The following is a 13,390-nucleotide window of genomic DNA, read 5'->3' on the forward strand; positions in this document are numbered from 1 at the left end:
TGTAGATTAATATTTTTAAATCTTGGTAAGTGTTGAATCTGAGTGATGGGCATTGGTTTTTACAATTTATCTACTTCTGTGTGTTTAGAAATGTACAGAATAAAAGTAAAAATAAGAGACAATGATGTGCATTAATATACAACCCTAGTTCAAGCTGAGCGTGGTGGCGCCTGCCAGTAATTAATCCCAGCACTTGAGAGGCTGAGAAAGAAGAACTGATGTGATTCTCAGGCCTTCTTGAATAATAGCTTAGTGGATTCTAGGCTGCAGAGTGAGAATTTGTCTCAAAATGGAAAAAGAAAAAAAAAGAAGAAAAAGGAGGGCCAAAAGGAAGGGTTGGGGGTTGTTGCTGGTTTCCAAGCATAGCTCTCATTTTTTAATTTCAGATCGAAGATGCTCAGGTCCAAGATACTGGTCGTTACACCTGCGAAGCAACAAATGTGGCTGGGAAAACTGAGAAAAACTACAATGTTAACATCTGGGGTAAGCATAAGGGGCATTTGTCAAACAAAGCAGCCAGCCTACGGTTTGCTTTTACTGACTGTGTCAGTTTTTAAAGGGGCGTCCATCCATCGTGCTGAGCAGATGGACACAGCAGTTTCCGCAGGAGCAGCTCCGGGCACTGATGCAAATGCACAACAGATGGACGGATGCCCTGCACCTAAACATGTCGTCACTGCGACTTCAGTGTGGCATGGCTCCCTCTCCTGCCCAGCATCCTGTGGCTCTTACAGCCAGGCTTGTACTGACTGGACTTCCTCCAGACAACAGTGGTGCTTTCTCCGGAGAGAGTACATTTAAAAGATTTAAAAGGCCATGTTCTACTTGCAAATTGTGTTCATGCCCTGGAAGGCAGCAGAGATTGCTGTGCTAATTCAGAAGCTATTACCACTTGAAACGTTTACTATTTGCTAGTAAGGTAATACACAATACCTTGGCTGTGGCTGTCTATTAATTGTTTAAAAAATTCTCCCACCTCCAACATTTTATCCTTGTTTTAAATAACACTTATGACATAAAATCTCAACTTTAATAATTTGTTTAAACTTTTCAATTACTGAAGAAATGAAGTGAAAATTACATTGGACTCACTTGAAAATGGCATTTTCTTTCTTTCTTTTTTTCTTTCTTTCTCCCCGCCCCTCCCCGAGACAGGGTTTCTCTGTAGCTTTGGAGCCAGTCCTGGAACTAGCTCTTGTAGACCAGGCTGGTCTTTTTTTTTTTTTCAAAGTTTATTAAATTATAAAAGTTTCCATTTCTGCCCCTCCTCCCAACACCCTCCCACTCCCCCCACTCTCCCTCCTCCTCCCTCTCCATCCCTAAGAGCAATCAGGGCTTCCTGCCCTGTGGGAAGTTCAAGTTCCTCCACCCTCCCTCCAGGTCCAGAAAGGTGAGTATCCAAACAGACTGGATCCCAAAAATCCAGTATATGCAGAGGAAACAAGTCCCAGTGTCGTTGTCAATGGCTTTTCAGAAAGACTCCGGGCCAGCCACGTTCAGAGAATCCGGCTACATTCAGAGAATCTAGTTGGATCACGTGCTCGTTCAGTCCCAGTCCAACTGGCTTTGGTGAACTCTCATTAGATCAGTCCCCTTGTATCAGTGGGTGATCGCACCCCTCGCGGTCCTGATTTCCTTTTTCATGTTCTTCCTCCTTCTGCTCCTCATTTGGACCTTGGGGGGCTCAGTCCGGTGCTCCAATGTGGGTCTCCGTCTGTATCGCCATCCATCGTCGGATGAAGGTTCCCTCTGGTCCTGCCTTCTTTGCTCACGTTCTCTTTCCTTCTGCTTCTCGTTTGGACCTAGGGAGTTAAGTCCAGTGTTCCAATGTGAGTCTCTGTCTCAATCTCCATCCATCGCCAGATGAAGGGTCTATGGTGATAAGCAAATATTCATCAGTATGGTTATGGGCCAAGGCCGGTTCAGGCACCCTCTCCTCTGTCCAGAGAACAATCTGGGAATCTCTCCTTGGACTTGGGATCCCATTTATATTCAAGTCTCTTGTAAACCCTAAAATGACTCCCTTAGTTGAGATATATACTTCCTTGTTCCCATATCCATCCTTTCTCCCACCCCCCCATCCCAATCCCCCGAGCTTTCCCCATTCCTCCTCTACTCCCTTCTCTCTAATCCTCTCCTCTTCCAACAATCCCCCCACCCCCCATGCACCCGAGGTTACCTGGGACTCTTGTCTATTTCCAATCTCCAGGAGGATAACTACATGGTTTTCTTCAGGTTCACCTTCTTATTTAGCTTCTCTAGGATCACGAATAATAGGCTCAAAGACCTTTAATTATGGCTAGAATCCACTAATGAGTGAATACATACCATATTCCTCTTTTTGGGTCTGGCTTACCTCACTCAGTAAAGCGTTTTCTATGTCCATCCATTTGCATGCAAAATTCAAGATGTCATTGTTTTTTATCGCTGAATAAAACTCTAATGTATATATGTTCCACACCTTCTTTAACCATTCTTCTATTGAGGGGCACCTAGGTTGTTTCCAGGTTCTGGCTATTACAAATAGTGCTGCTATGAACATAGTTGAACAAATGCTTTTGTGGTATGATAGGGCATCTCTTGGGTATATTCCCAAGAGTGAAATTGCTGGGTCTTTAGGGAGGTTGACTCCCAGTTTCCTGAGAAACCGCCACACTGATTTCCACAGTGGCTGCACAAGTTTGCATTCCCACCAACAATGGATGAGAGTTCCCCTCTCTCTACATCCTCTCCAGCATAGGCTATCATTGGTGTTTTTGACTTTAGCTAATCTGACCGGTGTAAAATGGTATCTCATAGTTGTTTTGATTTGCATTTCCCTGATCGCTAAGGATGTTGAGCATGACCTTAAGTGTCTTTTGGCCATTCGAAGTTCTTCTGTTGAGAATTCTCTGTTCAGATCAGCACCCCATTTTTTAATTGGGTTAATTAGAGTTTTATTGTCTAGTTTCTTGAGTTCTTTGTATATTTTGGAGATCAGGTCTTTATCTGATGAGGGGTTGGTGAAGATCTCCCAGTCATAAGGTACCAGGCTGGTCTTAAACTCACAAAGATCCGCCTGCCTCTGCCTCCGGAGTTTCAAATAAAAAGATAAGTAGAGAAAGTTTTCTCTTAATCTTGATGGACCAGTTAATTTTAAAAGCTTATATGTATATAGAAATGGCTACTAATTATCATTTTAATAATCATTGCAGTTAGTTACAAGAAAAGCTACTCCTTACTCTGTAAGAAGATGAGTTTGTGCTTAAATGCTACAATTTTACATATAGCAAACTTACACCTACTACATATGAATAATGCATTATAAATTTCCATTCCTAGCTCTTTCTATTCTTGTTCCCTCTCCGTTTCATCATCTTTTTCTTTTTTGTTTCTTTCAAATGAGAAAAATATTCTCATATCTCTCCATTTTTCCAAGACTTTGAGCTAAAAATTATAAAGTAAAGGTTAAGGGGTTGGCTGCAGATGGGAAATTTGGAGTCATGACCACCTGTAAAGAGAGATGATAAGAGAGGCCAATGTCACATACTTTCTCTCAAATGTGGAAGCCAAAACGAAAGCAAACAGAAGACATGAAAGCAGAAGAGGGATGGACTAGTAGGAAGGAGAAGAGGACAGGGTAAAGGAAATATGGGCGAGGATAAGAGGAGGGAGGAGGGAGGTTGAGGCAGACATGTACAAAAGATGATGCAGGTGTAGTAGAGAACCCAGGGAAACCCATTAACAAAATAAGTGAGGCAGAGATCTGAAGTTTCTGAACTGTCTCTGGACCAGCAATGTGAAGTTGTCCTCATGCAAACAAGATTAAAATTATAAATATATGTTGATAGGATCTGAGGTTCCTTAAAGAGATTGAGATGCGTACAGCACAGTGTGATACAGAATGGTTACCATTGCTGTCTATATGGGGACAGAAAAGGGGCCGGACGAGGAAAACTGAGAAAAAGCAGTCAAAGAGGCTGGAGGAAAACCTGTTAAAAGTGATGGCATAGAACTGACCCCACCCCTCGTCAGCTCTGGGATAGCAGCACGCCCCCCATGACCCTAGCACTATAGAGTTGATCCTGCCACTCATAGGAGGGCATGGGAGATCTAGCTCCACCCCTCACATGAGGGGGATGGTCCCAGTGGCCCTGACTGATCAGCTCAGCTATCTATTCTCATATCCAGGGCTTTGAGTTGGCACATCCAGCATTTATCCCATCTTGTACCTGCTTGAGTGAGTAAAGGAACTGGTCGTGTGAAACCATAGCTGCAGGATCTCCATGACTCCAGGCAACAACAGGATATCAAGAGGAGTTTTGGTGAGGGTCTAGCATTGATGATGTACCTGAAGCCAGAAGCCTTGAATTTGACCAACAACTCATTGCACAATGAATATTTACAAGTAAAGTTGTTAGGACAGAAGGGTCTACTTTGACATCCTGCAGCTCCCAAGGCCACTAGGATGAATGGAGAAGTGATGGAGAAGTGGGAAAGACAGAACAGCGAATTGTTTTTTTCTTTATTTAATATTTTTATTTGTATATTCTATTTTTTATTTCATTTTTCTATTTCTTTTTAAATGGTGAAGGGTGGCTACAGGAGGACTGGGAAGTGAGTAGAATTGGGGTGTGTGATGTGAAGGTCCCAAAGAATCAATAGAAAATTATGTTTTAAAAAAATGATGGCTTGGAAACTAAGAACAGTGATGTCCAGAAAAAAATAAAATGGGCAATGAATAAACTGTACATAGTTGGATGGGTAAGTTAATGAGTAATATTAAATATTGCATAGAAGTCACTAGACATAGCTGTAAGATGCCCCTTACTGCTAATAAACTAATGCCTCTGAAAGAAGAGATTTAACAACGAAAAGCAGAGTGCAACAAATATAATAATGAATGTTAGGGAGGAAATTTGAGATGCCAGAGATAGGATCACTTGAAAAACATGCATTCTTTACTATGTTTGATTACTATTTCCTGTGTAGTGTAGTGGCTAACGAGAAAGATGAAGATTCCAGGTTAGAAAACTCCAAATGTTTCCATCTGTTGTTGGACGAAGGTTCTATGGTGATATTTGAGATAATCAATTAGTCAGAAAAAAAAGAATCTATCAGTCTGACTAAACGGCAAGACTAGTTCAGGCACCCTCTCCTCTATTGCTTAGGGTCTTAGCTGGGGTCATCCTTGTGGATTCCTGGGAATTTTTCTAGGGCCAGCTTTCTTGCTCCAACCTCATAATCGCTCCCTCAATCAAGATATCTCTTTCCTTGCTCTCATATCTGGCCTTCCTCCATCTCGAATATCCCATTTCTTCAAGTTCTCCTCAACCCTTCCCTTCTCCCCACTCCTTTCTACCCTCTGCCCCCATGCTCCCAATTTTGTCAGGCAACCTTGTCTATTTCCAGTTTCCAGGTGGGTCTATATATATTTTTTCCTTTGGGTTCACCTTATTACTTAGCTTCTCTAGGTTACTTCACTCAGGATAGTGTTTCCTATTTTCATCCATTTGCATGCAAAATTCAAGATGTCATTGTTTTTTACCCCCGAGTAGGACTCTAATGTGTAAATTTGCCACACTTTTTTTTATCCATTCTTCAGTTGTGGGGCATCTAGGTTGTTTCCAGGTTCTGGTTATTACAAATAATGCTGCTGTGAGAACCACATCGAAGCACTAGACTGAGCTCCCAAGGTCTAGTTGAAGAGTGGAAGGAGTGAGAATATGAGCAAGGAAGTCAAGATCATGAAGGGTTCACCCACTGAGACAGTTTGCCTGAGCTAATGGGAGCTCACCAACTCCAACTGGACTGGGAGTGAACGAGCATGGGATCAAACTAGTTCCCTTGAATGTGGTTGACAGTTGGGGCAGGCTGAGGGGCCACTGACAGTGGCACTGGGATTTCTCTCTACTGCTTGTACTGGCTTTTTGGGATCCTATTCTCTTTGGATGTATACCTTGCTCAGCCTAGATGTACTAGGGAGGGCCTTGGGCTTGCCACAGGGCAGGGTGCCTTGTCCTCTCTTAGGATTGGAGGGGGAAGAGGTGGGAGGGTGTGGGGATGGAATGGGAGGAAGGGAAGGAGTGGGATTAAGGGAGAAAGTGGCAATTTGGATTGGTATTTTTTAAAAGTAATAAAATAAGAAAAAGGAAAATGTTTGTCTCCCGAAAGCAAAAAAGAAAGAAAGAAAGAAAGAAAGAAAGAAAGAAAGAAGGAAGGAAGAGAAAGAAAAAAGAAACTCCAAATGGTTAAATTTAAATGAAATGTCAGTTTTAGGTTAAATAGAAAGATATATGGATTTGTATGCCATGTAATTGAGACCACAAGCATGAGCAGATATTAACTATGAACAGGGTGAAAGCAAAGGCTAAAGTACACTGTCTCATCAGGAAACTCAGCATTGCTCACTAATGGCTTGTATGGCACAGTGGAGAGGAAATGTGTGATAGAAAGGCACTGGGGATGGATCGACAAAACTTCAATCCATGCATTTGATTCTAAGTATCTCAGAACACATTAAAAAGTTTAAAAGAAGAACCTGGATGCCTAAGTATATATTTTCAAAGAAATCAGCTATACTCTAGATGTGTTTAAGAAACTGAATCAAGATAAACAGAGGCTACAGATCTGTGTTCCTCAGTCAACTGGGCTTGTGAGTGGTGGTGTCTCCCTTAGAGAAGGAACAGGGGCTGTTGTGTTCAATTCTGGACAGATCAAGTTTGGCAGTGCTTCTTGAGAATCATATGTGATGTGTGAAGAAGCAATTTGCTGTAAGATCTAGATGGAGCCTTCCAGAGATTTGTAACTACTTATACTCCTGGAAGCCCCCAGGAGTAGCCGAGGCTGGAGTTGAAAGTGGAGATATGATCTTAGAGAGGTGTCAGTCTGTGGTTGTGTCATTTCCTTTTGTGTAACTCATTGACTGTTGGACACTTGATGGCAGTAGTGATAAATAAGAAGGGCAAAGAACCAGACAATTGAGATTATTGGCAAATGAGACATTGGAATTATTGATTATGAAATCTAAGGTGCAGAGAGGTCAATAAACAAGAAAACAACAGAATAGAGACATTTGAGAGATGAAAATACTCAAGATTCAAGTAGGAGGGTGAGTCGAGAGTTTGGACTACTTGAGGAGAAAGAAAGAATGGAGCAATTATCAAACCGTGGCTGAATCTATGAACATGTAGGAGGAATTTTCTAGATGACATGAAGGCCATTGGATCATCTGTGGAGAAGGGGAAGAGCAGACAGAAGAACTGAACTTTTGGTCTTTAAACTAGTTATTCATGTAGATACTATAGGATGATGGAAGGACTTGGTATGAAGAGGAAGAGTGAAAACAAGTTCAGTAGCCAATCAGTGAGCAGATGAGTGACAGATTCACAGACATGATAGGAAGAAATGAATTGGTCTAATGAGCTTCAGAATAATAGAATTGTTTGCACAGAGGTGGTTGAATAAGGACTGAAACTTCAGTGGGGCGTGAAAAGGATTCTATGACCACTCAACTCCCTGGAGCTTGGAAGAATGAGTATCTGTCACTGGGTGACAGGCAGTATCCTAGGGCAGGTGAGAGAGCAGTTTAATCAATATCTTTAGGCTACAGCCCCTTTGAGAGGAGCTTGATAATTAAGACTGACTTGGAGAGCCCCATTAAAATTCTACAGAGCAATAAAGGACAAGGTATGCAATCTAGAATAAGTGAAAGTCTGCCTCTTGGGTGAAGCCCCTTTCCTTGCTTTCACTGGACATTGTGTGGCTACTGTACTCTACTTCTAGTGAGCATCTGAGATATCAAAGCTGGCTGGGCATCAATGTCTGGGTTAACTTTACATTTGGTCGGTATCAGCACTCTCACACCGATGCCTAGATATCTATAATAAATCATGACTTTCTGAATGCTTCAACTGTAGAATGTCTATGACAGTGGAAAGGTCTTTTATTAGGAATTGATTGTGTTCTTCAGAAGTGACATTCAGCCTTATGTGCTTTTCTCTTACATTATTGGGGTAGATGCCACTTCTACTGTGTGTAAAGTGTTTGGAAAACTACGTGACCAAAAAAAATTGTAAAATCAATGTTTTTCCTTTTCTTTCAGTACCACCTAGTATTTATGGGTCTGATGAACTTGTGCAGCTTACTGCCATTGAAGGGAATCTCATCACTCTGCTGTGTGAATCAAGTGGAATTCCACCCCCAAATATTACTTGGAAGAAGAAAGGTCAGTTTGCGTTGCTAAAAGTTTAAATGATAGAGAGATGATAAATGATAGAAAGATAGAAAGGATAAATAGGTAGGTAGGTAGGTAGGTAGGTAGGTAGATAGATAGACAGACAGATAGACAGACACATAGATGATAGATAGATAGATAGATAGATAGATAGATAGATAGATAGATAGACAGACAGACACATAAATGATAGGTAGATAGAGAGAGATGGAGAGGTAGATAGATGGATAAGACAGAATGAATACCTTTTGTTTGGCTAACATACCAATTTTTAAAATATATAAAAATTCAACAACTGAAACTTTTATAGGGGTTTTTATGCTAAATGCAGAATTGCTTTGTTTTAATCTTCAGCATTCCAAACTTTGATATTATCTCACTGAAGATCATTTTCAGACTAATTGCTCACCAGAAAAATCAATTTTTTGCATTGTCTTGCTTTGTATCAAATGTATTATGAAATGTTTATAATCATCAAGAGTCTATCATTCAAAGAATTATTTTTCTTTACAAATATCTAAAAAGGGATTTTCTAAAATAAACACTTGGTGCATTTATGGAAGTTTTGCGACATATATTAGGATTAAAGCCTGTAGTTGAGTAGATTTTCATTAGCAAATATTTATTCACACTCACTAAACATAAAATAAACCATTGAAAATTGTATTTCATCCCATTCTTTATTTTGCCCACAAGAAAATGGTGATTTCACAGGGCTATCTACCTTTTAGATACTCAAACTAGTAAGTAAGTAGATAAGTTATTGTCTGGGCATGTATATAAAATCTACATATTTTTGCTTCAAATGCTGCTATTTGGGTTTTGTCACAGGCTCTCTGGTGTTGACTGACTCTGCTGGACGAGTTCGCATTTTGTCTGGAGGAAGGAGGCTACAAATTTCAGTCGCCGAGAAAGCTGATGCAGGACTCTACACATGTGTGGCGTCCAATGTGGCCGGAATTGCGAATAAAGACTATAATCTGCAAGTCTATGGTAAGTTATTGACCTCCTCAAGCTCTGGGTACCATCTTCTTCCAGAGATTCCTCTATTTCCTTTCTGCTTCTCTTCAGGGCCGTAAGGTTCATTCACAGTAGTACAGCTATCCTGTGGTATAAATCGTGCTGACATAACCAGAGAGCAATTCCCTCAGGTGATTATTCAGAACTATAGCTATTCATCCCGTCTTCCCACCAGTAACAGACACATCAATATGCTGGGTGGGGTAAATTTGTATAAAGGGAAGAGCGGGGATTATGCTTTATAGATTTTGATGCTGGTGGTATTTTTGTTTGTTTGTTTGTTTTGATAAGTTCTCATGTGGCCCAGGCTAGACTCAAACTTGGTGCATAGTTGAATGACCATTAGCTTCTTATCCTCCTTCATCCATCTCCTGATGCTGGGATTACAGCCATGTGCTAGCTAGCATACTTGCCTCATACATGCTAGGCAAGTACCACCCACCAACTAAGCTACAGTCCCAGGCCTAGAGTGTATTTAAAAAGCATAAAATGTTTTATTTTAAAAGAATATTTGGACTGTAACCTGTGCAACATTTTAGAGTGCTTGAAAGTATGCTCTATGTTACTTAATCTTTATGTGCACCTCTCCATGAGGGGAAGGGTTGCCTCTGTCATTCACACATGGGAACTCAAACTCAGAGATTTTTCCATGACTGAACAACGTAATGTGACTTTTGTGTGGTAGACCTGTCCCTAGAACCCTGGTTTACTAACACTGGCCCATGATGGCCTTGTTTCTAATTCTTAGAATCAGTTTCTCTTAGGTAAATTCAACTGCAAAGAAACAGAGTGACTGGCTGCTAGTGGCATGGCTGGCAGTTTACTTCCTCATATAAGGAGACATCCGAGGCTGGATGGTTTCTGGAGATGGGCACCTCATCATTCCAGCTGTGGTTTTCTAGCCCTTCTATGGTGTTAAGACGATTGCTACATCTGTGAGAGCAAATCCACACTGACGCAAGACAGGAAAAAGGGTGTTACTATTTTGCTTTATATTTAGATAGCCCAGCCCCCATAGAGTCTCTCTTTATACATTAAAGCTTTGAATTATGTAGAAATAAACATGCATGTCCATCTCATGAGTATACATATTTGCCTTTATCTTTAGTAATTGGCAAAATTACAAGCATACTAAAGAATTACTTTAAAATAAGTTTCTTTGTGATTTTTTATCAGTAAGTGTTTGATTTGTAGATCTGTTTTATCTATATATCCAGTGTCATATAAAGCCTCATCTGGTGAAGAGGAATCTCTAATGAAATAAGTTAAGAAGCTCTAAGCTACCACATCCATTATAGCACTTGAACACTTTTGTAAATCAGAATTATAATTGATAGGTTCAATTACTGTATTGTTTCTCAAAAATGAGTGAATACAGGATTCTTTTCCTCCAGGGTCAATAGCTTTCTTTTAGATATTAACTTCCTTGAAAAGAGACAAAATCTACCTCTTAGTATGCTGACAATATATTATGGTATGTAGTCTGCTATTTTGAGTCTTTTTTGTAACTAATATATTGACATAATACTGTATCGTGGGACTGAGGCTGTAACTCATTTGTTAGTATTTACCTAATGTGCACAAGGCCCTGTTTTTCATCTCTCAACCACATCACCTGAGTGTGGTGGTGCATTCCTTGTTATCATTGCTCGTTAGAAACAGAAGCAAGTGGATCAGAAGTTCAAGGTGAAAACTCCTATCAGAAGTGAAGCAAATGTTTCCTGTATTGTTTCTCATTATGTCTTTCCCCCCAAAGTTCGACCATCTATAGCCAACAGTGGCAGCCATCGCCCTGAAATGATTGTCATCCGTGGGAAGAGCATTTCCTTGGAATGCGAGGTGCAGGGTATTCCTCAGCCAACAGTGACCTGGATGAAAGATGGCCGCCCCTTGACCACAGGAAAGGGAGTGGAAATATTGGATGAAGGTCGCATCCTTCAGCTGAAGAACGTTCATGTATCTGACACAGGCCGTTACGTGTGTGTTGCCATGAATGTAGCAGGAATGACTGACAAAAGATACGACTTAAGTGTTCATGGTAAGGAGAGAGGGAATTGCCTGATCTGGTCACAGAATTGTTGTGCTATGTTTTACTCTTTTGGCTTTTGGGCGGGGGGGGTCTGCCACCCAGATCTCAAATAAAACCCACATGAAGGCTTAATTTTAGTGGTGAATGCCTGGCCTTAGTTAGGCTTGTTTCTTACCAGCTTTTCTTAACTTAAATTATCCTGACTATATTTGTCTCTGGGCTTTTTTTTTTCTTACTTCTATATATCTGACTTTCACTCTTATTATGTGACTGTCTAGGTGCCTGGGTGACTGGGTGCCTGGGTGACTGGGTAGCTGGGTGGCTAGGTGGCTGGGTGGCTGGGTGACTGGGTGGCTGGGTGTCTGGGTGACTGGGTGGCTAGGTGGCTGGGTGGCTGAGTGACTGGGTGTCTGGGTGACTGGGTAGCTGGGTAGCTGGGTGGCTGGGTGGCTGAGTGGCTGGATGACTGGGTGGCTGGGTGGCTGGGTGACTGGGTGGCTAGGTATCTGGGTGACTGGGTGTCTGAGTGGTTGGGTGACTGGGTGTCTGAGTGTCTGGGTGTCTGGTTGACTGGGTGTCTGGGTGGTTGGGTGACTGGGTGTCTGAGTGTCTGGGTGTCTGGGTGTCTGGGTGACTGGGTGTCTGGGTGACTGGGTGGCTAGGTGGCTGGGTGGCTGGCCCCTAGCATCCTCCTATCCTTGTTCGCTTGCTGCTCTTCCTCTTCCTCGTTTCTCCTATTTATTCTCTCTGCCTGTCAGCCCTACCTATCCTTGCTTCTGCCTTACTATTGGCCTTTCATCTCTTTATCAGACCATCAGGTGTTTTAGAAATGCAAAGGATCACAGCTTCACAGAGTTAAAGGCAACAGAAACAAAAGCAACACATCTTTATATCATTAAACAAATGATCCACAGCATAAACAATAGTAACACACCTTAAAATAATATCCGCCAGCACAGATGAAACAATCGAGTATCCTGGGTGCAAAGACCTCAGATCTGAAAGTATTCTATTTATAACCCATCTGGTTTTTTTTTATTCTTTGAGAATTTCATGCATATGTACACAGAAATATGAATATTTACACATCTCATCATCCATTTGCCCTCCAACTCTACCTGAATCTGCCCCAGCACCTGTCCCTCCTAACTTTCCTTTTTTTCTTTTTGATATACTACTAAGTCCAAACAGTGCTGCTCATGGCATAGGACCATGAGGCAGTGGGAAGCTTCCACTGGCCACATACTCAAAAATAATAATTCTCCCTTCCCCAGCAGCTATTGATTAGCAATAGCTCCCCAGTAAGGAGTATGACTTGGGGTTATCTCCCTCTTCTGGGCACGAATTTTGACTGCTTTGGTGGTGTATAGGTCTTGTGCAGGTAACTACAGCGAGTGTAAGATTGTGAGTGCAAGAAGACAGTGTTTCACAGAGCCCACCCTATGTTCTACATATGTAAATGTGTTCTCCATATTTACTGCATCCCTAGTCTTGTCATGTACTTGTCATGCAACTTTCTACACCCAACTTCATGTTGCTTGCTGAGACAAACTCATTGAGTGTTCTTCTGAGGATGTACATAATAAAGCAAAAAAAAAAAAAAAAGGATAAGCTCTTACCATGCAGTCGACTGGCCTAGAATGTACCGTGTAGATGAAGCTGATGTGAGTCAACCTCCTTTGCCTCTAGTGTTGGGGTTAAAGGCATGCACTACCACATCTGGCTAACTCCTTTAAGAATACAATTTTCAAATTCAAGTCTTAAATATTTTAAGACTTGAATTTGAAAATTTTAAACTTTGCTGCTCAGTATCCTTTGGATATGAGTTGTATTAAAGTCAGATTTAAGATCCTAATGAATAAGGTACAAATTTGGGGCAAAAAGAAACCAGACATGAACTTATTCAAAGTCAACTATTTATATGCATGCAATCTGATGTATGAATTTTAAATCTCTAGAAGCAATGGGAATTTTAATGGATTCAAATTTTACAGCTTGAATGCCATTAATGAATGAAGAAATTCAGTTCTGCTAATGTGTGTCTATGATCCCAGAACGTTTGAGGCTGAGTTTGGAGGGTTATGAGTTCAAAGCCAGCCTGACTCAACAGGGAGTTCCAAATTAAC

The 13,390-nt window shown here is 41.2% G+C and overlaps 1 protein-coding gene across 2 annotated transcripts in view; it reads left to right on the forward strand.

Moving 5' to 3' along the window:
- Positions 1-13,390, forward strand: part of Hmcn1 (hemicentin 1) — a 439,601-nt gene that overhangs the window by 303,969 nt on the left and 122,242 nt on the right. For both annotated transcript variants that reach the window (XM_048431021.3, XM_087906434.1), the window contains 4 exons: positions 387-483; positions 8,084-8,206; positions 9,047-9,208; positions 10,992-11,273. In XM_048431021.3, the coding sequence (XP_048286978.3) occupies positions 387-483; positions 8,084-8,206; positions 9,047-9,208; positions 10,992-11,273 (664 nt within the window). The remainder of the gene's footprint in view (positions 1-386; positions 484-8,083; positions 8,207-9,046; positions 9,209-10,991; positions 11,274-13,390) is intronic.

Source organism: Myodes glareolus, chromosome 5 (assembly GCF_982192425.1).
Source record: "Myodes glareolus chromosome 5, mMyoGla1.1, whole genome shotgun sequence".
NCBI classification, from domain to species: Eukaryota; Metazoa; Chordata; class Mammalia; order Rodentia; family Cricetidae; genus Myodes; species Myodes glareolus.